Consider the following 25,291-nt stretch of genomic DNA (forward strand, 5'->3'; position numbering starts at 1 on the left):
GTGGGATGGGTCTGCTTCCGGTCATGGGAGTACCATCAAAAATAGCTCTTAAGGGCTGCCACTAACAATACAACCAGGAACCACTCTTTTGAAGGACAGAAGACTTTATTAGATGGTACATTTCAACATCTGGGTGAGCACAACTTAAGCAGTTGTCTATGTAGAGCCATTGAGGCCCGTGGAAATCTGTGTGATGTGAAATTGTGGCAGGTAGGAAGTCCTGTGCCTCTAGGTGTGACATTCAAGACCTAAGGGGTAGTTTTACCCATTTTTCCTCCTGCATGATGTTAAGCAACAGGCAGTAAATATGGCATTCATTAAAATTACCTTGTATACTTTTAACAGCCTTGATAATCAGATTTCTGCCACTGTATTGGAAAGCATAGCTTGTTTTTATTCGGGGCCTTGTAAAACTCTTAATTTTTCCCTCATGCAGTGAAGGTGCCCAAAGTTTTCTAACATTTCAGTGTTTCTTAACAGTAATTTCCACCCCTCATCAAAGCTTTGTTCTCCCCTGAAAGATGTATCAAGTAACTGAGCAGAGATTTGCATTTCTACCTATGTGAGGGATAAACTGGTTGCTGTAAGGGGCAGCTTTAAACCTGCATTTCTCTCTCTACTTTATACACAAAGGAGGTTGGATCCTGCCCTCCCTCCCTGTGGGATTGCTAGGTAGAAACCCTTGAGAGGACCCACAGGGCTTGCAGCTGGGGCTGCAACTTGCCTCCTTGCAACCTGAGCATCAGCACTCGTCCTCCTTCCAAGAACACTGCTCTGCATTTCTGAACATCAGCAAACACTGCAGACAAACTCTGGCACTTACGGAAGATCAAAGTCCCCTTGTTCAATCTTGAATCTAACTGGAAGCAAGACCCCCATGCTGAGAAAAGGTAAGAGCACTGCAGAGGCTTCAGTCAAGCCCCCAGAAGATGAAGGGCAAGAAGCATAAAGGCAACCGACTTTTCAGTACAGCAGAAAAGTTCACTCCTCGGCCACATAATGTACACAGCCAGGTCTTTTAGTCATTCTGCCTGTGCCCACATGCCAGGCACTCACGTCTGAATACACAGACAAGCAAGGGCTGCAGGGCAAGCATGCTGTGGTACATCTGCTGAGGTCCCAGCCGAGCCTCTCCTGCAGGTATTGCTGCAGGCACAATTGCAAAAATAACCATTCGACAACACAGACCATCAGGAGGCTCCGACGCAAAGGGAACCTGTTTCAGGCCAAACAAAGCATTTCCTCAGCATCAAGCCGATCGAGTTTTTTGAACCAAGTCAGCATATTGCACAGAGAGACAGCAGGAACCTGCTCCACCAACCTCCAGCCCTCTGCCCACATGGAGATGCCAAACCGAGGTTTGGCATCTGAGAAGGCAGGGTGTGCTAGGACTGCAGAGGTTTTTCCAGCTGTTTGTTTGAGAAACAAAGCTTCCCTCCTCCAAGATGAAAGAAATCTAGGAGTCTACACTAATCAAATCCTCCAGGCCTGCTGGCTGAAATTCAGCTTGTCAGTGATGCAGCTCAGCAGAGGGATCAACATTTGCAGCGCTATGAGTTTGGTGGAATGGGAAAACAAGAAATTCACCTGGCTGCGAGTCAAACAGGTGTATGGCAGCAGCATCCAAGATTATAATAATATCTTGCAAACATGCAAAAATAGATGTAATAAGACTGATTCTTTGGTTTTCATTAATGAATCATAAAGGCTTTCTTTACATTACACATGCTTTTTTGGCATACGCTGCTAATATTTCCACACTTGCAAGGTTGGAGCTTTAATACTGAGCCTCCCTCCCCTAAGGTTCCTCATTTTTGGCACGATATACAAGGTGACTGTGTGCCATGACAGACTCTATCTTACTCTGGGGCAATCAGATTACTTCACACAGATGGTTTTATCATTGAGACCATTAGAGATGAATTGCACAGTATGTAAATGTACATTGGTTTGGTTAAAAAAAAAAGTCTCAGTTCTCACTGCTGTCTTGTCTATGTTACTAAATGTATTTCCTCTCTCCTGCATCATTCCAAAGCACAATTTGTCCAATATCTACCCTTAAGTGACTCAGCTAGTTTCTGATAGGCATCTTAAGTACACATTAACTAAGGAAACAGGCTTTCTTGAGCTACTGGATTGAAATGCAGTAGAACGCACCTTAGTCTTAACTACTGACATAAAGGCATCTCTCTGTCAGGATGCATAACATCACACAAATCACAAATATAAAGCACCAAAAAATAGAGAATATCACAACTACTTTAAAACAATCAAGTAAATATCCTTGGGGGAGGGGAGGGGGGGAAGAGAGAATCTGTTCATAGAATCAGGTTCACAACTTAAAAATAGTTTGATCTGGAATGGACCTAGAGGCATTCAAATGATACACGCTCAGAGCAACACAGCAGCTGTTTCACTTCGGAAAATAAAGGGATTCTGACCCCCACCCACCATGCAGTAACCCTGTTATCACCAACTCAGCTGTGCTCTTCTTATTAAGGTTTGTCTGAGGCCATGAAGGCAACCTGTGCCAGTCCTGTTCTTGTTTGCATAATTGTTCTAGGCAAAACACGGTCTTTACCTGAGAGGCGTCTGGGCACATCGGTAATGGCTGGAAGTCCTGTGCCTCGAGTGGAGGACAGGGGAGTTGTGGAATGAATGGATGGTGAAGTCATCTGGCTCAAGTAGGATGGGTAAGACTGGTCATAGGACCATGGCGGGGATGACTGCGCCTGCCTGGGGTCTAGGAAATAAAAAAATAAAATTTAAAAACTTTAAAAAATGAGAATTATTTTTTTAAATTAGGGAAAAAAAAATAGGGCATCGACAGCCTAACTGACAGAGGTGGGATTACTGAACATACACACAGTGCTATATGGTGCTGTAAGGAATGAGAATGTAACGAAACACAACCTGCTCCTCTAGAACTCAATCCTTCCAGCCTTGCTCTGTGCTCTTCCCTGCCCATAACAATTATTTTGGGAAGTGAACAGAGCAGTGAGCAGAGTTTTAAAAGCTCTAGGAGCTGTGCTGCAAATTCCTGGTGTCTCTCATCTATGTCTACCAGTGTGTTATACCAAGACTCTCCAGTCCTTGCGGATTTAGACCAGTAAGCAGATAGCAAGAATGAGACTCAGCTCTGAGAGCTTAGGAAGTGGACTTCAGAGGTAAGGAGACTCTACAGTCAGCACTTGGCATGCCTGCCAAGTTGTTACCCAGTTCAAACATTACACAGTAGTGTTTTTAGTGCTGAAAATACTACCCAAGAAGGCAAATGCCATTCATCTTATCAGCATCCATCCAAAAATGTCACATTTGGATGTTGGCCCGATTACCTACAGTCACCTCAATTACAACAATATGAAACCAAATGGTTTGGGAAAACTATCGGAAGCTAATGATGCCTTTTGATGTACTTGCTACGGCTCACTATGGAGGAAATTATTTTAAGGATAAATGCAGTTTATTTTTTACTGAAGCACTGATGGGTTGCACTAAGTGAGAGAGAGAGAGACCTAGTTTTACTCACTGGTGTTTGGACTTATAAACCGTTTGCTCTCAGTTAATACCTGCTGATAAAGATACCACTGAATGCCTCATAAATTATTATTTTTATTTCTTTACATTGATAAAATCAAAGCACTTTCAACCCCAAAGTTTGTTTTGGGTACTGCATGATAAACAGAAAACTATCTCTGAAGCAGCTCATAGAAATTGTAGCACATCCCTTCAAATCCTCCCCAATATTTTCAGTGAAGCGTATCAGGTCCACTCAATTTGGAAAACCTGTTACACCAAAGCACTGTGCTAAGGCCCTGCTTTGTAGACAGCAATGTGATAGCCACATGGCATAAGCAAAGGCACTTTCTCAGGAAATTCAACTTAATTTTTTCTTTTTTTTAACTCCTTTCCCTGCTTTTCCACACAGCAAAACCTTGTAGTTTCAGCTATTCCTTGTTTATTTTTTCTGTTCAGACATGATTTGTTTGAAGAGATGTCTGGAAAGCAGATACTTCCTTGAAGCAAAATAGCTATATAGATATATAAAAACCTTCAACTTTCCAATTTAATTTTAAGAGGATTTTCCTGGAGTTTGCCATTTATATTGGAGCTGAGTAATATAAATGGTTAACATAAACTCCTCAGAAATCTGAAGGACACTTGATCATTAAATGTAATGAACTTTTTTGTTTTAACAATTTCAAGGCTAGGGTTGTATAGATTGGCACAGGTTCAAATCTGACTGACTGCTCGTTGTTATATCTGATATCGACATGTTTCCCTGCCTCATTCCACTACTATAATTCACCATGCAGTCAATGGTAAATGACCTTCAACTGGGAACGGAAAGCCTAGGCTTGCTGGGAAAACAATCTTAAAATTAATGATGTGTCAGGAGCACAATCTCAAATCCAAGCTCCTTCAAACTGCAAGAGCTTTTCAATCTCTCCTTCTGAATCCAAAACAGAGTCCCTTAAAGTTTTGGTTTTAGGTCAGCTCCAATGCTGGAAGGAAATTATGTATCAGGTAAAGGCTAGGGGGGAAAAAAGTCTCAACAGAGGATGTTTTTACAGGATTTTGGTCTAAGGTGGTGAAAACTGCCTTCTGGAGGTTCACGCCACTTCTAGTAGCACAATCCTCATGGCAAGATCTTGAGTGTCTATGGCACCCTCACCACTTTGAATAGCTATGCTAGACTGGTTTTTACACGTAACATCCTTAATCCAGCAACTGTGAATGCCTGTGTGGACACAAGAAGGACAAATGACCAAAAGTGGTCTTTCAAAGGCTTGCGTGGTCTTTCAAAACAGTATCTCTTAGCATGGTGTCAGAGGCAGAATATGGGGCTGGATGGACAATCAGTTGACCCCAAAACATACCCTATATTCTTACAACATCTAGCTTAAACTTATACACGGCTTCTATAGCTCATTCCAACCTCACAGCCCCAACACCACATTTCTTTATCAGATGTATGTATTTGATTTCAGTTCTCCATGAGTCTAATACTGTGAGATTTTAAACTGCAAAGTATTTCAGAGAAAGAGAGAAAAAGAGAATGGACTTGCTAGTGAAGACATTGTCCTGTGTCTTAACTGTTTCTGGCCCCAAAGCAGATCTCCTATTGGACCTGGATAACTCACGCAACCTCCTTGTCACACAATTTCTACCTAAATTTAAGGACAATAATTATATATTGTGTATTTAATTGGTGATTTTTTTTAAGGTGCAGGGACTCTCTGAGCACCTCACTCACAAAATGGGGTGCTTCTCTTGGCTGGAAGCTTTCAACCCGGATATTCAGGTGCCAACTTCAGCCCCTCTGAAACCAGACTGTAAGCAACTTAGCTCCAGGGAAATGAGATCATGTCTTTTCAAGGAATAGGAAATATTATAGAGGAAAATCCTCACCCAAATCAAACATCAGATGACGCAGCAGAACTCAGTGACTGAGGAAAGGTCACACCACCTCAGGCTGGAGGGTTACTGTGATTCCACCACACCAAGGCATGGCTGAGGTCATGGTAGAAGCAGGGTGGGGAATTTTGCCCTGGGGCTGATTGGCTTCAAGAGTCATCTTTGGCCCGTTAGGAAACCAGAAAGTGAAGATACAAGTTTCACCAGACCCTAGAGTAAATGCCCTAAAGCCAGCCTCTGCTGACTGATAGCAGCCAAGTCTGCATGGACGTGAAGAGAGCAGTGTAATGCGCTCACCTTGCCAAGCCAAAGGTGATCACTAGCCCACAGGGTAAACATCACTGCTCAGTGGCATTGCCCAATCCCCAGAGTAAAATGGCTTGAGGCAGAGTCCAAAGCTGCTCTGTCTAGCCCCTGAAGGTGGACATGCAGCTGAGCCTCATGTGGCAACCCTTAGTCCACCAACAGATGTTGCTTGCGATGCTGCTGGAGCAGAGACTTTGGCTGCTGAGGCCCAACCAGCCCATCACTTCGAGCCCCGCATGTCACCAAACCAAACCTCCTGGGAAGAAGGAAGGTGCTGGGAGCACCACAGGGAGGTGCCAAATGCCAGAACAGCACTTCCAGGGCAGATCTGTACAGACACTTCTGAAGGAAACACAACAATACCCTTAGGAGGGTCACCTCCTCCTCACTCGGGCACGGAAGGGGTGGAGTGACTATTTAACATGTACCAGCAGGTGAGAACCTATGAACAGACCTGTGAGAGGTTTTCCTTGGCCTCCTACACAAGACACCAGCATCCCCATTCACTCTAGCTGGCGGGCTTGTGCATGTCCGCTGGGTCCCTGCACTACGTGCTCTGCAGGCACAGCACATCTTCCTAATTGTGAACAGCCCAGGACAGATGAGAAACCTTAAAGCTCTGAGGCACAGCAAATGTGTATTCCTCCCTAAAGGAATCCCTTCAAAACAAGGGAAAATAATAATATAAAACTACATCAAACAACCTGGGAGAAAACGCCCCATCTTCCCATATGGCAGCCATGGGTAAGGGCTAACAGAGCATTCAACAACAGCAAAAGGAGACAGAGGGCCACTTTGAGTTGGCATTTGTACTTGAAACTTTTGGAGCAATTCCTAAGAGCAGTCCTCCTTTTGTAAACATTTCTGTTATGCCTGTGTGGGTGTGAAGAAAAGTGCAGCTTTCAGCATATTTGTTCACAACAGGGCATATCATGTGTATGCTGAGAGAGCCTGCGCACAGCTCGGCTGAAACAAGACAGAGAGGTGAGGTCTAAATGCACACAGTTCAGTCCTGTTTCACCTTCCAGGTAATACTTGCTGAGGCAGGAAATAGTATTACAATTCTGTGTCTAGGTGTTACTGCCATATTTATTGTCAGTGGGAGATATACATGGTTTGACTCTTGTGCTCTGGGCCATCAATGCATCAATGTGCAGCAGACGAGTGGTTTTAAAAATCAGTCTAAGATTGGATGCACTGTATGAAACTAAAAACAAAAGAAAAGAAAAACGGAAAAAGCCCCAGTGACCAGTTCTCCCCCCAGTGACATTGGCTCTACAGCAACGTTCCTTCCTTCAATGGAAATGTTCTGAGTGTCAATGAAGAGAAGAAAAAAAATCCATAAACAGCCCTGAAGAATGAGTTTTTCCACTACTTTGGCATTGGATTACGAAGCAAACAGATTTACTGTAAGAAAATAAATCAATTTCCCATTTCCCAAGCTGTGGGAAGATCAGAGCATGATCACAGGCTCACAGCTCCTCAGCTGTAACACCCCAACGTCACATGCATGCACGCACTTTGCAAAACCACTCTCATTTAAATGCAGCCATCAGCTCTAGTACTGGCTCCTCCTGCTGCTTGTATAAGCGTTCCTGCCAATACTGAGAAACAAGCTGTCTGGAGCTATCTTTGGTAAACACTTGAAGCAAGTATCCTCACTTCCGATGTTAACAAAGCCGCAATGGCTTTCTGCAGGAGCACCCAACTATTGCTGTAGCATCTCCCAACCCCCAGCAAAACAACAACAACAAAATGCTGCTTTCTCCTTTGACTATTTCTTACGCATCTTTAAAAGCCAGGGCTTGATCTGAATTGCCCAGTTCAATCCATGAAGACAAATCCAATGGAGATACACCCCAATGTACAGAAGCATAATTGAGACCAGATTCAGATTAAACCTAGGGCTTGATATGAATTGCTCAGTTCAATTCATAAAGACAAATCCAATGGAGCTACATGCCAATGTACAGAAGTGTAACTGAGACCAGATTTTGGCCTGAAGAACCTCTACAACCGTTTCTCCTCCCACCCCTCCAAGAGTCACATTTCTGAAAGATAAAAAAAACCTAACAACTGAACAAGTGATGCCAATAGGGCAACTAAATTGTAAAGGATGGGTAAAAACTAAAATAAAAAGAATATTTTAATAGGAGAGACACATGCTTTACCAAATGGAGGTTCACAATGGCAACTTGTCAGTTGCCTGAAGGATGCAATCAATTTGCATAAAATACTGGAGACTGCAGCCACCCTTGCGTTCATGGCAGCAGAAATCCCAACTTCACCACTTCATTTGATGAGCCTTGTAGCTTTTATTCCACGTTACTGTGAGCTGAAGGCATGATTTACCCTATAAGCTTATTACTTGGGCTAATTCTGATTATCTGTTCCAAGCAACCATGTCCTTTTTCTGATGCGCTCTTAGCTGGATGTGCAGCAGCTACAAACCAGTGTGTGCTCAGAGTGCTGCTGGTCTCAGGTAAAACACAGCCAACCTCTGGCAAAGCACTTGCAGAGTACCAGTCTAGTAACAGCTACACAGTTCTGTTTCAAACCTGTCCTGCAGTTCATGGCATTGGAGGACAGATGGGTCCCCTCACTAACTTCCAGGTAACCCAGCTCTGAAGCCTTTAAATCTGCTTCCTATAACCCTAAAAACGATGAGCATAACATCCCAGAAGCGATGGAGAGGGAAAGATGAAAAGGAAAAAGACCCCAACATTTAATGGGACCTGCTTTTGAGTGCTGTTATTTCAGTGATGAAAGTCACAGGTTGCTTATAGATCAGACGGTGCCACAGTGGTGATGGAGCATGAAACCTCACTTAACTCCCACTTCATAGTCCCCACAGCCCAGCCATTGGGTCTTCATGCCGAGGCTTTTCCTGGCTGATAGAAGCTAACCCTCAGCGGCTGCATTTTAGAAAAACAACAGTTTTCCTTGCCTCATACTGCAACACCGATGCAACAGCTCAGTGTCTGAACGGGAATGTAATCGGATACAGGAGCAAGTTGTGCGAGTGCCGTTAGGGAAAGGAGAAAAAAAATAGAAAAAGCAAATATACCAGTATCCAAATGTGAACAGACAGGATTCCTGATTTATGGGCAGCAAGCAGGGTTCAAATTGAATCTGCATTGCCTCAGCAAAGGCATCTGCTTATTGGACGATTTGTTTTTTAATCACCCTTCGATGTTGCTTTTGCAGAATCCTAGTTAAAATGCCATGTTGAATAAGGGCAACTCTGTGCCTTATACTGCCACAGCCCAGTCCTGTGACTTGCTGTGATTTGTACAACCTGCACTCTGATACTCCAGGAAAATAAACACAACCTAGACAGAGAAAAGAAATATAAGCGTGACCCCCAAAGTGCTGAGTTCTTTCAGATTCAGGTGCGGGCCAGCCAGGCTTTAAATATTATTTCTGTTTAATCATGCAATAGCTATGCAAGACCTCAAGTGGAACGAAACAAAAACAGTTTATGTGCTTACTAGCAACAATATGTCATAGGAAACCAGTATTTACTGTTAAAGTTATTAGGAATTAATTATTTTCCCTAAATTACTAGGTAAAAAGATTCAGAAACAAAGGTATTTCCAAAGGAATGCTTGCTTAATTCCAATAAAGGTAATAAAAAAGTCTTGTTTTTCAGACAAGGATCTATTCTCCCTTTAGTACATACCCAAGCCACACCAGCCCAGTGACCATGTTAAGAAGGCAGTGGTATTCCCACTGAATATTTCCCCACAAGGAAACTGGTGGAGGTGGACAGCCCAAATAGCTTACTCCCTACCATCACACCAGGCGGATGTTTAGCAGTTCTTCATGGTCACTTAACACCCGAACAAAGAGGTGTCTCGCCTGTGGCATCAACTTTGTCTCTTGTTGGCATGGTTTGTGTGGCAATGAGCATCCATTCACCCCAGAAGAACTTGGAGGCACTGTCCACAAAAAGCAACCCAGCACTTTGGTGGAACATCAAAGCATGTAGAGCTTTACAGATTACAATCAACATCCTGAAGAGCACCAAAAAGCCTTGTGGGGAAGCCAGCACAATTCACCCCGATGTAACATGCTCACACTAATCACATTATTAAATGGGAGGGCTACCATAAACCTAACAAGTAGCCTTTTAGGGCTGGGTGTCTGCCTGTTCTAAATTGAGGAGGAGACATGGGTGGGGAATAACATGGCAAATACTGTTTTAGACCACTTCTGCACTGCAAACTTTAGTAAGAAGCCAAGTCCTCACAGTTTTGGGGAAATGAAAGTAATTTGGGACTCTAAAGTACCCCATGACCATGAGTTTATCCAGCAAGAAAAGCACATAATCCACAATAGATAGAAAAGTCAGCCCGCCTTCCTTGTTTCAGCTCCCTTCCCTCTGCTCCACCAGCACCGCATCTTCCCCGTCTTGATGAAGTCTCAGCTGGCACTTTGACCTCTTAAGTTTGAAGAGAAGACACAAAATGCCACACAGCTTTGTTTTCAGCCAGGCTTATTTAAAACTCATCTGAAGTTTTCACCTCCTGCATCTGTAAATGCTGCTGCTGATTCATAATGAGGCAGAGAAGTACTCTATTAATCAAACCCAGCAGAACATTTTCTACAGGAGGCATTTATGTGAATGAGAGCAGCATATGAGGTTACACTTAGCGAGGGAGAAAATTACAAGGGGATCTCAGTTCTCGTGCTTCAGGGCATAAACTGATCACCAGATGAGGTCAGAAAGAATTTCACCCTCCTTCATTCCTAGATATTGTGTTGCACAATAGGTAAACTATGGAGGCACAAGGAAGAAGGGAAAAAAAAGCTGATTATATCCCTGGATTTTCCCCCTGCTTTCTCAGGAACTGTGTCAACAAACACCACCAGATAGAAGACAATAGGTTAGAAAAAATACTGGGATTTAGTCTGGCAGTTCTTACCCAGAAAATGGGTCAGGCACAAGAGCCCTGACTTCATATGTCCCATGAACAGAACACTAAGCCCAACCAAAAAACCTGCTCTGGGAAGCTGGTGGGCAGCAGGTAGCATGTAATGGGTACTACAGACCCATATTTAATGTCTTACAAAATGTATTAATGTATTAAAATATTTAATGTATTACGAATATTTTACACTGGCTAAAGGTAGACTTCTAGATCTGGGAGAACTTTGCCGCAGCTCATGGGAACAATTTTTTCATTTCAATTCTCTGAGTGCTTTGGGTTCAAATTAACCCACCTACTTCTCTTTCTTACTGCAAATTAATAAACCAGTTGAACTTTAAAAAAAGAAGAAAAAGAAAGAAGAAGAAAGCCACAAGACTTTGTTAAAACCACTAAGTTTCAGCTGGTATCATGTCAAAACCACTTGAAACATGAAACCAGAAATCTTCTTGGGTTGACTCAAAGACTATGTCTATACCAGGAGTGCTTTACCAGTGAAGGAATACTGGTATTGGCAAAGGACTCCTGGCGTAGATGCAACTACAGCAGCAAAACTGGGTTTTAAATGGGTCTCGTAAATTGAGCCAAGGGTTTTATTGACAGACTGGCATCTAGGTGAAGTTCTCCAACAGTTCTAGCAAGTGACTTGGTCACGGGCAACTCCTCTTCACATCCTGGATAGACACAAATATATCAGCACAAATTCTGACTGTAGAAACGGCCAAAATTAGGTAGAGAGTGTTTTGAAACTCTTTTGAAAAATTTATCCAGTTCCAAGTTTAGAAAAAAATAACAGAATTGGTTTATTTTGTAGGCTTCACAGTTTTGTTGCAAACTTCTGGCATAGTCGCAGTTAAACATCTTATTTCAGTCTTATAATCTGTGACACATGGTACTTTATGATTCCTCTCAGCACAATGAAATCTGTCTCTCAGCATGCAATCATAAATGTTGCATACAACCCTCACAAGCAACCTTTGAGGATTTCTCCATAACCCAGTTCATTTGTTGTAACAGTGGTCAGCACTGGTGCTAGAAGGAAACTGCCATGTAAGAAGATTGTGTTATTATTCCAATAGAAGGGCCGTTAAATGCTGGCTGCTTCCCTCAACATGAGTGCAAAATAAAAATCTTCATTCTATTACACGCCAATACGTACTACTGCACACACGGAGTAGAAGACAGAGCAACGTGGCAGTTAGCATTTCACCAGATTCCTACTCAATTTACCCAGATTGGCGACTTTTGATTGTTTGGATTTATGGCAAAAATGTATTTTAAAGAAAGAAAGACGTTTTCAGCTCCAAACACTATAGCAAAAATCCACTTCCCACCTAGCTTTTCTTGGAACACATTTCTCACTCTGTAACAGCCTCTTTTACTACAGTTGAGACACAAATATCCATAAGCAATTACTACTGTTGCCTGAGCAAGTCAAACCTATGGTTCTGTCTCTTACCTGTAATCTGACTCTGTCCTTGTGGATTAAAAGGACTTGGTGCAGAGTTCAGAGAGGGCCGTGGGCTCTGGGTCGGGACCCCTACTCTCATACTGGGATGAGGAATGCGCCCTAAATCACTGAGGCGTTCAGAGAACAAACTAGGTTTAGAGTCATCAAGCTTCTGTCTGTGCCCTGGAAATAGCAAATCATAAAATAAAAGCGTTAATAACAAGATTTAGTAATTTAACACACCCCAAAAAACCCCAAAGTGGCCTCTAAGGACCTGTTATTAGATTTAATGGACTTACAGGTATCTCAGCTACCCCCGATAACACAGTGACATCAGTGGGGGAATTGTGTTGGGACATGCTTGTGCTGGTGAAAACCTTATCGACCGCAACTGTGCCCATAAAGATGTGCAACATGTTGCAATCTGGATCAGAATAAGCACTTATCAGGACACCCACACAAGATCTTTTTTGTCTTCTTTCTTTTTCTTTTGCTGCTTTAACTACACTAGGTAGTTAAAGGGGCAAACCTTTTTTTTCCAAAAGCACGCCTCGTAAGTAAATACAAGTTATCAGCTGGGACAGTTATTCCATGCTTGGTTTATATATTGTGGATTTTTTGCTATGAAAACGCAAGCTTTTGTTCTCCCCTTTTTTTTCCTTTTCTTTAACTCTGTCACAGTTAGTCATTAGCTTTCATTCCTCTGGGAGATTTTCTGAAGAATATATAGTCATTTGAGAACAGCAGTATTGCAAGGAAAACCTTCAAAACTGCTGGCCAAGACTGGGCCCTGCACTCCCTTGCATGGGCAACCTTCCTCAGTGCTCCTACTTCTCTCTCGCAAAACAGGCTAACTGCCCGCATGCCTTGTGGCCACGCTGGGAACACTTGGTTGTGGGTGCTCCGTTGCCAACATGTAAAGGGGAAAAATGGCAAAAACAACAGGATGTCCCAAGTGGTACTGCTCATATCATCACTGAGATGTTTCAAGAGTAAAGGCTTTTCTCTCTAACTGTTGTATTTTTGCTCCTGGCTTTAATTTCCTTCCAAAGTAGTTAGAGAATGCTTCTGGCCCAACGGCACCTTTGAATGTGAGGCACAGAAGGTGTTATTTCTATAATTCAACATACGGAGAAACAGGCATGCATAGAGATTAAGGTGAGGACTAATTATACTTAACTTTAGCCATTCATAAATCAGGCATCTAGTCTAAACTCTTCTAATGTAGACTTCCTCTACAGTTAATGGAAAGAAATAGCTACTTCCAGAGGGCAATTAATCCCATTTGTCTCTGAAACCAGTCTTAAAATGGGATGATTCACCTTCTGAATTTGCTTTCTCTTCCTTCTCTGATCAGAGAGGGAGCACACATGACTAGTTTAATTAGACACCCTCACCATTAGTCAACATTAAAAGGAATGAATCTTACCCTAAGTTACCAACCAAGGTCACACAAAAAGCCTCTGGCAAAGCTGAAACGGGGGCACAAACCCCTGATGGCAACCCAGAATCACATCTGCCCCCGTCCCTGTAAGCAGTGCTGAGGGTACAGCCACAAGCAATAACTGGGTAGGATATTTTTATGCTTTTAATAATAAGAAGGGTCCCTGGTAGGGTTTGGACTTGAACCCTTACTGATGATCCCCAGAGGCTTGAGATAATCCACACTGTCACTCAGCAGTGTGAACACAGCCATCTGTCTGGAGGCTATGAGAGTTTAGCTTTGCAAGACATGGTCAGATTGTCCCATAGGTCTTAGGGCCAGAGAATAATTTCTGGCACTGGTTCATTTATTTTTAAAGCATAAATGAGGCCTGAATTGAACCTGAATCTTAAGACTGAACTACCAGACCACCACTTTTTAAAAAAATGTCTTTTTATGGTACCTCTCGCCACAGCACAGAAGTACACGGGTTCACATCATCTAACTGGGACCTTGGCACCTACAGGATATATAGGCAAAGTGTTGTCAGTACTAAACAGCTAAATCCAAACTAGATTCAGAGAAATCACGGTTCTAGATAGACAAGTGAAGGATTCAGGTCGTGAGATGAGAAGAAACTGGATGGAATTTAATTTTGGAGAAACTTCTCTGGCAATTTAAAAAAATTAATTAGCTGACCCATTATTTTGCACTTTGAAGTATGATTTTTCTCCCCCAGGATGACTCAGTCTAAAAGCACGGGGTAGGCGGAAGCTTTCTCCTCAGGGAGAATTTGCTGCTCTATGTTACAGCTCTCATGGGTAGCCACCCCTCTCCACAGGAGGTATCAATCACTTTAAATCAGGAACGATTTTTGGTAGGCTTTAACAACTCTGTAAAGGCATCTTAATTAACAGGATAAAATCTAACTTGGTTGTCTTTAGCATTATCTTTTCAATCTATTTAAATTACAACTTGTACAAGCTGGGTGCTGCTAAATCTGAAGAAACAACTTTCACAAATGCGCACAGTCAGTACACCTTTGGGATTCCTCCTTCTCCATTTTCTTTTCCTCCACAATTTTATGTATTTGCTTTTCCCTTTGCCACTTGTGTTTTCCATTTTGCTTTTTTAAGACATCTCCTTCCCCTTCCCTTTTCTCCTTTACTAATTCCTAATCATATTTTGGCAAAACCAGGAGGGCTCAAAATAAGGCAAACATGATTAGCATATCTCTGGCCTCACACACCAGGGCTGACTTTATCTAGGAATGAAGCTACCCCCAGAGTGAATTTTATCTCAGTTTTGGTACAAAAATCCTGTGCTATGTTCAGACAGTGCCCTTTTTGCTAAAGAATCACCACCAAACCAATGCACAAGCTATTTTTACTGACTTCAGATAACTCAGTGAACACTTGTTATATAGGTCACCACTCCTGTACTAATCTGTGCACGATAACCCCCAGCTTTCTTTTCATCACGCTTTGTCTGCCTCAACATACCTCTGCTAGAAAATAGCTTGCATTTAATTATGTGTATTATTATTATAATGAACTAAGTCTATCACAGAAAGTCCAAATTCAGCATGGTAGCAGTGCACTTCAGCATAGGCAGGTGGAAAAAAAGAAGGAAAAAAAGAAAAGAAAAAAAAAGAGGTCACAAAAAAGAAAAAAGAAGAAAGATTCCCACATCTGGTTGAATTTAAACGATCTGGAGATGTGTGGGTTTGGGTGTTGCTTTCTCCCCCCCCAAATAAAAATGTGGGGAAAAGAGATCTATATGCACATCTGGAAGACCCCAGGCATCAATGGAACTGCAAGTCCCCAGAAACCAGCAAGGGGCCAAAGGCAGACTTGCCTTCCCCTTCTGGACATTCAAAATTTAGGGTTGTAACACGGAGTCATGTTGTGACAAAGAGATCCACAGAAGGAGGCACACTCCCCCAGCGAAACGTCCCAGTGAGATGAGATTACATTACAGCTTTGCACGTTATGGGTTACTATGCTTTCATATAAGCTAAGACGTGCTTACATTGAAAATAAGCAGGAAACTCAACAAAACCTTCATATTCAGGAGGTACTCACAAAAAAGTGTGGGCAACTTAAATAAATCTCTTGCCCTGGTTCCTGTGCAGAAAAAGAAAAAAAAAATCCTATTAAGTACAAAGCAGCCATGAGGTATGGGCTGAAAACTCTCTAAAAACACCTTCTGAGTAGCACATAAGCAGCAGCAATGAAATATGTGATACATGTTTAAAACTCATTCCACAAGCTGCTTTTCATCTCTCATTGATATATGTGTCCGTTGACAGAGAAATTCCTGATCCCAGGGGAGTGTGCTAAGAAAAGCTGTATCCTTGGTCTCCATCATGAGGCATAATTTTATTTCAGGAAAAAAGATTAGGGTAGCAAGTGTGGATAGCTCAGGGAGAATCTGTGATCTGCTGCAGCAGTGAGTACATTAAAAAGCAATATAAAAGCTACATAAAGAATAGAATAAAATACTGCTGTAGCTATCCCAATCCCTACAACACCGCATTTAGTGCCGACTGCTCTGTTACAAAGATGACGTTGTGGAATTAATTGGGCTTGGAGAGGGACAAAATGGTTACAGACACAGGGAGTCTTGGATGTGAAGTGTAGTCAAAAGGTTGAGGCTGTCCCATGAGTCATTGAATAAGGATGGGACCCAGCAGCCATTGGTATTGATCAGGTCACAGGCAAGGAGATGGAAAGGGAAAAATCAAGAATGAATAGACAGAAGCTTTACAAGCTGTTCTGATTTGTCTGTGGTCACAGCACAAAACATGTTAGATATTAGAAATCCATTATTTGCTCTAAAATGACAAGCAATATCCTGGTCTCTGCTACTCAGCTATTTCAAGTCAAACACCAACCTGAGTATTAGTTTCTGGAGACATAAAGCATTGCCATTAATCCACCCCAGTACCAGCTGTGGCCATTTTACAAGAATCAAACCAGAAAATAGTACTGAGAAAGTGCAGTAAGGTCAGCGCAAACTGCAGCCAGCCACCTGGTGTCTGTGCTGCTGCTTCAGCTCGCCGGTCCAGGACAGCCTCAGAACATGTTAAAATGGCCCATAGAAGTGACTATTCAATTATCACATCCCAGGCATGGCAGGAGATGTGAGAAGGCTTCATCTCCAGCTTAATCATTTCAGTTTAAACTAAACGAAGGAATGTCTCCCAGATCAAAGCAAAGCAATCTGGAGTCTGCTGGATGTGGTAACTGGAAAGGGACGTGAGCTCATCTCTCAACACTGAACTTCCACCACTCCGCTGGAGAAGTCAAGATGTAAATCGGGCCATGGAAGAGGCTGACTTGCAGAATGTAAATGTGGTGTTGATGCTTAAAGATTTTTACCTCCTTCGGGGAGGAGGGGTGTGTGTTTTTATCTTTCAGCTTGTGGGTGTGGAACTGAAAACTAATCAGATTATGCTACACGTGGCTTTGCCAGATGCTGACACTCAGGGACTCCCTTTCTTTGTACCATGCACACCACCCACCAGTTTGTGTGTGTGTGTGTGTTTTTTCTGGTACCAAGGAGATCTGGTTACCAGATTTTCAACAGATGCTTTTATCACTCTCAGGCGGGTTAGCTATTTTCAGTCATCACCCAGTTCTATCTTTTTTGCCTTGACAAGAAGTATCATGGGAGTCAGGTGTCTTCATAAAAGAGCTGAGGGAAGGCAGAAAGGTCATGAAAGTAAGAATCTGGGCTCTCACCTGCTGGGGACACATTTGCTAGGTCATCCCAAGCAGAATGGAGGGTGATGACCCAACATGAAATACCACCATGGTTTCTGTTTGCTGTATGTCATGATTGCACTCAGCATCAGGTAGTGAAGTTTGGAGAATCACTTCATGGAGTCACTACAGCTGGAAGGGGCAAACAAGTAAGAAATTCTTCGAACTGTGGGGCCAGTAACTGAGGCTGTCTATGGCTCTGGGTTAGGTGCTGCGATTGAAAAAGAAGAGAACTTTACTGGAAAAGAGACTTTCCTTCTGGCTAAAGGGTGGCAGAAAGAAGTATCACCTAGTTTACAACCTTCTGTGTATGTATAGTAGGAGACAGTCTCACACCACAAGAAAGTTAGGTTACATGCCCTCTGAATTTCATCACAAAATCTCCTTAAATTCTTTTTGGATGTCTTCCTGCATTTCATCCCATTTGGTCCTGTGGATCAGGTGTAAGTAGAAGATACTGATACGGGCTTGACTGTGAATTCATCTACAGGCTTGCAAAGCTGAAGTCAGGAAGCCAAATGTATGCACGGTAAAAGAGCCGAGACCTGAGCCTAAGGCTACTTAACAGCTGTTATGCAGGGACTGAATAATGCTAGGCATTCATCATGAAGCAGAAATATTCATTGTTGTGTTACAAATTTCAGACAATACATCACTGCAGCAAGATGTCACTCCAAAGCAGTGTCAATCTACACACTGGAGGTAAAAATAAGAGAGCCATAAATCACCAAAAGCCCAGAAAACACACACCAGCTCTCAGCAAGGAAAAAAATCTTTTCAGCAAGTCACAAGAGTCGCTTTTGTGTCCCTGGTCTTGTGACAAACTGTCATCCCCAGGCTGGCTTCTCCCCACCCGGTCCTACCAAATGCACCCAATGCAAAGTTCATGAAAAAAACCCCAAAACACAAAAGAGCCAAACAGTTTTTACCCAGGAAAAGGGAAGGCTTGGAACCCTTCCAGTCTCTTGGGTAAAGACACAATTATGAGAAGAAAAATATAATCCACCCAAGAGACATAATTACATAATTAGGCCATAGGCTGTGCATAGGAAAGGTTCATAAAACAAGGAGCTACATAGGTGCAGTAACTGCAGCTAATTCACTCAATGGAGGAAAAAAAAAAGATGTTTGTGTTTTAAATAGCTGAGGGCATAAGTTTGCATTAGACTGAAGAGCTTATTCTCCCAACTGTACACAGAGCCCTATTAGTGTCAACAGGAGTCACTCAGACGCAGGCAGAAAACAAGATCCTGTCTCTTTGTTCTTAAAAAAAAAAGGACTCAGTTTTTACCCAAAGCAGGTAAATCCTGTACCTGAAACTACTGTGGAGAAATGGAAATAAATCAAGGCAGAGGAATGTATGCTGTGGATGTTGTTCCTATACAATGAATCTAATGTGGCCCATTGCCAAAAATCCCACTGAGCTCTTTCTCCCTGACCCCTGCTTTCCCAAAGGTCTTCAGACTACTGGTATGGCTCCAAAAAGGCCAGGTCCAGCTACCCCAGGAGAACCAGTTATGCTACTGTCTTCTTGGAGTTGTGGCTTCAACACAGGGTGAGCAGAGGCAGGGGTTTGAACCTTAGTGTAGAGGCCAAGCCCATGAAGCATCTCTGGTGTCAATGGACATCTCCCCACCCACCAACTTACTGGAAGGAAAAGCAAATGTCAGTTCAGCTCATCTCGATTGGCAGACCACCCAGCATGGGACCAAGCCAGAGCTTCCAGCAGGTCAGAGGGAGGGCCAGGAACGGTGAGGGGAAATGATTCTGTGTATGTGTAACCTGTTCAACGTTCATGCCCATGGGAACCACTCTAACTCAACCATCGTAAAGCCTTTGAGGATAGGAAATGCTGTCAATGCTTTTTAAAATTGAGCTGGGCTCTGTGGAAAGCATGCATTCAACTGAAAGACAGATCAAGAGGTCAGGGGGGTTAAGCTGCAAAGGAGCCTCTTGCTCCTGAAGTTTCTCTATGTAGAGAGGAGAAAAATGCTTGCTCGGAGTAGGGCTCCTGGCTGCTCTACAGGCAGAGAAGGGACCAATGGGGGGCATCTGGCAGAGGCTGAGCTGGCCAGGAAGCCTGCACAGGGAAAGTTGTGTTAAAGCAACAAACCCAGAATATTTAATGAATGAAACCAAAACGGTGCTTTGAGAAAAAGGACAAGCAGAGCAGGAAGGGGCTCGAGTTGGGTTGCTTTTGCACTGGCTCCCTCATGCCCTTCAACTCATCCCAGCATTGCAGGATTCATGCTGCCCTCTGCTCTGCCCGTCTGCTGCGGCACAGCCTCGGCTCACCAGTAAGTGAGCAAGGCCTCCCCTTGCTGTATTGTTCTGATTTTTCCTCTTCCTTTCTTTTTGAAAAGCTTTTGAATTCTGACTTGGATCTTGAAGCTTGTTCTGCAAAGCTGAGCAACACGCTGTATGAACATCAGCCCAAACTGGCTGGGTTGAGGAGGGAGCAGGTGGGACCCCCTTGCTCCACGATGCTCTGCCTCCACCTTTTTCATCCATCCTTCATGAACATAAAGGAATCTGTGTGCACGTGTGCCAAGAAACCAGCTAAACATTGCTGGCATCGCTGCTCAGAGACATTAAAGACAACTCATATAAACAGAGGCTCTCACGCAAGTCTCGGTCCCTACCTTAATTCCCTTTGCACGCTGGTATCTGTTACGCTCTCCCCCTTCTCCTCCTCCTCTTTTTTTAACAGAAGGGGGGAAAAGGGAGAGCAAGGGCTGCCCCACAAAAGCGCAAGAGCTCCTCATTCTGACTTTATCATCCTCATGCTAACCCAGCAATGTCTTTGAGGAATAAAGCTTTCCCCCCACACCTCAAAGGTAGCTGTCCTACATAAAGCCCACTAACTTCTGTTGCTTGCTGCAGCAATCGGCAGTAAAGATCATAGCAAATGAAGGGGGTGAGGCTGGGGGGGAGAGAAAAAAGATCTCCTTGAATTGGTCTCCCTCCAGCTGGCAGGAGGGGATGGTTTTCTTAACGCTTGCGAAACCTGATTACTTGAAAAGAATGAAAAGGGGGGCGATATAAACACAGCCATTAAAACAGATTTAAGGCACTTAGTTTAAATCTAGCCTAAGAGCTCTCCAATGCTACACTGCTCTGCTCTCTAGACATCAATAAGGTGCATTTTCATTTCTGGTTTTGTTTTACACCCCCAAACCCAGGACCACGTCGCAGGCTGAACACTGCGGTTACAATGGGAATTCAGGCATTTAAGAAACAACAGTTGAGCAATAATAGATGGATGTGTGCGTGTTTGCATTCTATCTTTCAACACACTGTTTCGCTGTGTTATAGGACTACTGTGTTTATATCCATGCTGCAGGTTTTAAGCAGATTGTTCAAACTTGATTAAAGCAGGATATTTCTAAAATAACCTTACTAATAAAATTCAGCTGGCTAAAGAAACCTGAAAACATTAAAAATAAAAAAGATGCCATTTGAATCTACACTGGCAGGGGTAATATGATATAAACTCCAAAAGAAAACAGTCTTTACAAGTTCGACTTGAAGGATTATCTTGTGTATCAGCACCCTCTGTGGCAGAGTAGCATTTATCCATGTATCCACCCATGTTAATACTGTTGCACAATTTACAACAGCCGTGATAGACAGGTAATTGCTTTATCCACCCAAGTGTAATAAGTGGAGTCTACTATGTTAATCCTTGTATTCTTATTGTCTGTGAATGCCAAGGAAGGGAGAGACATACACTGAAAACCCTACCCTCTCCTTCCAAAACTACTGGAGTTTACCCTCAGACCTGCTAAAGTGTTCTTATTGCATTCCAATCCCCTCCTCACAGCGCCAAGTATTTTGAGTAGTATCAAGTAATTGTTACACAAAGGGCACCTACACATTCAGGCGTACATGGAGGCAGAAGCCAGGATGCAGCACTCTATTAAAAAAACAAGACATCCTCAAACATTTTTTCCTATTCAGCAAATAAAACAGGCCAAGCACTATTTGTTCCCAGGCATAGCACACAGAGTAATTAACCTGTCCTTCTAAAACTGGACATCTATCCAGTTTATGTGCAGTCTGTCTGGCTGTTGACAAATGTCATTTAGGTGCTGGCCCATCTGTGTGTTCCCACAAAAATCTGTAGGTTTTTTTTTTTATTTTCAATGTCAAAACCAGGCGTATCCTTTGAAAGGTTTACAGACTCCTGGCAGGTCCATGAGCTTAGGTTTGTGGCATCAAATTCGTAATGACAGTTTGATGCATGTCTCCCTTTCTTCCTCCTGAAAGGTACAAAGAATTGCTGGTTCCCTGAGTAAAAATTATGCCTAACACCATCCTTTCCTCTTATTTTTATACTCAAGTGTGCAAAAAAAGTCTCGTGCTTCTGGCAGTGAGTGGATTTTTGGGGGCATCTTTCACATTGCAGAAGGTACTTAACCTTCTCTGTAATCAGTGCGCTTGCAGAGCACCTGTACAATGTGTAAATTTTGAAGATGGACAGCCTTAGGCTGCACATAAATGATGCAGTTGGCATGTTAAGAGAAGGCATGTTGGCCTGAAGATCCTGCCACCAATCCTAGAGGTGAGTCTCTGTGTTTATCAAACCCTTGCTATACTCCACCTGTATTTGCAAACACCAACAGGGGCATTTCTGCTCAGGTGGAAGCTAGGATTGATTAATCTCTGCTTTCAGGTGTTTGAGGGAAAGAAAGTGTCATTTAAAGGCTAAAACACAGCCATACGGGATGCATGGGTGGGAGTTCGGAGTCACAAGATTGCCCAATGACTATCATTAGTGACACTGAATTATAAGGTATTTTATGGATCTTTGGCCAATTAATATTTATTATTTTCTTTAATACTTGGATGATGCAATATAAATCATTATGATTAAATCTTGAGATGATTTCCAGTATGAAGGAGTCCTCCAGACTTTGGAGAGAGGGGTCAGAATTCAAAATGATCTCAGCAATTGGACAAATTCTATTTGACATGTCTTTAGTAAAATGGCATGCGGAAGAAGTGCATTGTACAAATGTTTGAATGCATCACAACAACAAACCTACTAGCCAGCAGCACTGTGGAGGCAGATCTAAGGGTAGCACGGAGTTACAAGTTGAATATGAGTCTATAATAAGATTCTGTTGTTTTAAAAACTAAAATAAAATAATAAGTAAATGCATTCCTGGGAAAGATTAATGGTTACGTTGCATGGAAGACATAGAAGGGAACTATGACACTCAGCTCAGACGTAGTGAGACATCAGCAGGACTGTTTTATCCATTTTTGGGACAAGACCCGCTAAGAAAGATACAGACAAATGAGAAAGAATACAGAGAAGAGAAACAGGAGCGATAAGAGATTTAGAAAGCATGACCTATATGGAAAAGTTGAAGGAAATACATTTGTTTAGTCTAGAAAAGAGACAAGCAGGCAAGAACATGATAAGAGTAAAATGTTTTCTAAAGAAAATAGTAATCAATTGATCTCTATGTCAGCTGAAAACAGAACAAGAAAAAGTTGGCTTCATTTGAGGTAGAGGAGACTTAAGAGATTAATGTGTGGTATTAGCAGACTTCTTTTTAAGTATAAAAGAAAAAAACAAAGAAAACCAGACTTGGTAAGTAAGTCGAAGGCACAGTACTGGAGGATTTAAGAATTTGGACAGATGTCAGTGATGATCTAAGTATATATAATACTTCCTCTGAGGAAAAATGGACTAGGTCGCCTGAGGTTTCTTTTAGCCCTACTGTTCTAGGACTGAGTGATTGTCTGTGCTTGGTTAAGTCACGTACACAATATTTTTACCATGAGTACATGAAGTCAGGCAGCTCATGCTGACTGTGGGCCTGAAGCTGCAAAGGGTTCAGCATCTCCAGCTGCCATGAAAGGGCAGGGTGAAATGAGGGCTGTTTCTGCTTCAGTATTCCAGACCACAAGGAACCTGAGTTTGGAAGTACTGCTCTTAACCCCCCTGTGCCAGAGTTTCCTATGGCTCTAACTTCAGAATAACCATTTCTTTGCCTCATAGTGGATATTATAAGATTGATTTCACCATAAATTTAGCAAGCACAACTCTTGCTGTTTAGAGTTTCCACTAGTTTTCAGGAGACACAAAAAAGTAAAACTAGAATTCCATGCCCAATGCTCCAGAATGTTCCTGCATCCCCAGATGAAGGTCCAGAATACTAGTCCACGGCTGGTTTTAGTTACTTTCTTATTTATGCATCTGTTAGTTACTCAGAGAGGTATGGTCCCACACAGAGTAGCCCTGGCCACCCCCTTTTGCTAAAACTCATGTACTCCTCTCCATGCCAGTATGAAGAACAAGGGACATCAAAAAGACAAACTTCTTGGGAAAAAAACCCAAACCACTAAGCCTGGAAGCAGATGTTTCGGACAGCCGATGTATTCTATGAGAATGTAGAGAACTCAGTGCAGTGAGAGATTATAAAATCCTGGGATTTTCCAACAAAACAGCCTCATTATTTGCATTATTTCCTTCTGGAAGTGCTTCATTCATAACCATCTCCACTGGGTTTTTTTTCCTTTGGCAGAAAAGAAAAGAAAAGCTACATTCTGCTGTGAGCTACATAAACACAAATCCCATCTTTCGTACAGGAACTCCAGCCCTACATACATTCATCTCACATTAAAACCCTGCAGCCCTAAGGCAAGCTGCCTCTACCCGACCGGCTCTTTAATAACATCATACCCAAAACTCAGCAGAGTATTGCAAGTGCATGAGGTACAAGTTGTTGGCCAAACTTAAGCCTTTCCTTACGGGCTTTGCAGGTTGCTAATTCAGTGCTAAGCCAGGTGTTTAACCTGCTTAGGGGCAATGCTTCCAACCAAAAGCCCCAGGGGGGACAGAGGGAAGGGAGGTGAGTGAGACAACTGCGTCTGGCTGTGAGGAATGCCTGGTTTTCTGAAGGGCTCTGGCAGGGGGGCTGACCCTTTTGCCGACAGTTGTAAAGTTTGTTTAGTAATGGGGAGCCTCCTGTGAACTTAAAACGCAATAGGAAAACAGAGTCCTGGAGAATAAATCTCGCCCCCTGCCCCGGTTGCCTGTGCGTTTGGCTACCAGAAGGTAACAGATCTCCAGGAATGCAGGCAGTGAGGGGGATGCGCCTCCGAGACAGAGCTGGAGGGTGGCCAGCACAAGCAGCGGGTGATGCCATTCATGGTGTGGCAGACTGCGCTGATGAACTGCCAGGGAAAGCCTGGGAAAGGATGGGACTACTGCAGGCAAGATGTCCTGTATGACTGCTGTGGCTGCCTCTGCAGGGAGCTCTTCAGGAGCTCATCCCACATAACCCCCTGATCCCCCTTTACTGCTTCCAGACATACCAAATTTAGTAGAAAGTGGACTCCTCCTGAAGGCATGATGGAGAACAGTCCAAACAGGACCTGATTTTTATTTCTGGGGGAGCTCAGAGGGCACTAAGTTTTGGCCACTAGACAGGATGTAGCATATGCAACATGGAAACCTCTGTCCTATTAACAGTGCCCTGAGCTGCACAATCCTCCCCCGAGTTAATTTCTTAAATAAGATTACCCCTCACAGGCTTTACTTTGACCCTGCTGTAACTACTCCATTATTTCACTGCTAATTAGATATCCATTTGGGCATTACATTCTGGGTGCAATCTGCTGGAAAAAGAAAAATCAAAGAAACAGAAGTTGTAAATGCCTAGTTATAAACATCGCAAGTTGTTAAAGTGGGCAGCTGTGAAGTTGACAGCTTTCAAAATTGTACAGAAGCACATAAGTACAGCCCTACTTATATATATATATATATATACACACACACACGTAGAAATATATGCTTTAAGCTAAGAAAGATGCTAGAACACATTGGATCATCACCAGCATGTGCTTCAAATACTCCCAAACTATTTTATTATTACTTGGTGAGTCATTAAGCTTGGATGCCCACTACAGTACACCAGTGGAAAACATCTCTGCAACGCAAGAGTGGCAGGGGGATTTTATTCTCGTCTCTTCAAACAAC

General features: G+C 42.8%; 1 protein-coding gene across 1 annotated transcript in view; it reads right to left on the reverse strand.

The window, feature by feature from the left end:
• RUNX2 (runt-related transcription factor 2) overlaps positions 1-25,291 on the reverse strand; it is an 85,180-nt gene that overhangs the window by 22,712 nt on the left and 37,177 nt on the right. The window contains exons 4-5 of the mRNA XM_010012447.1: positions 12,115-12,288; positions 2,582-2,743 (exon numbers count right to left, since the gene is read on the reverse strand). Of these exons, the coding sequence (XP_010010749.1) occupies positions 2,582-2,743; positions 12,115-12,288 (336 nt within the window). The remainder of the gene's footprint in view (positions 1-2,581; positions 2,744-12,114; positions 12,289-25,291) is intronic.

The sequence above is a fragment of the Nestor notabilis genome, unplaced genomic scaffold, assembly GCF_000696875.1.
Source record: "Nestor notabilis isolate BGI_N333 unplaced genomic scaffold, ASM69687v1 scaffold3124, whole genome shotgun sequence".
Taxonomy (NCBI): domain Eukaryota; kingdom Metazoa; phylum Chordata; class Aves; order Psittaciformes; family Psittacidae; genus Nestor; species Nestor notabilis.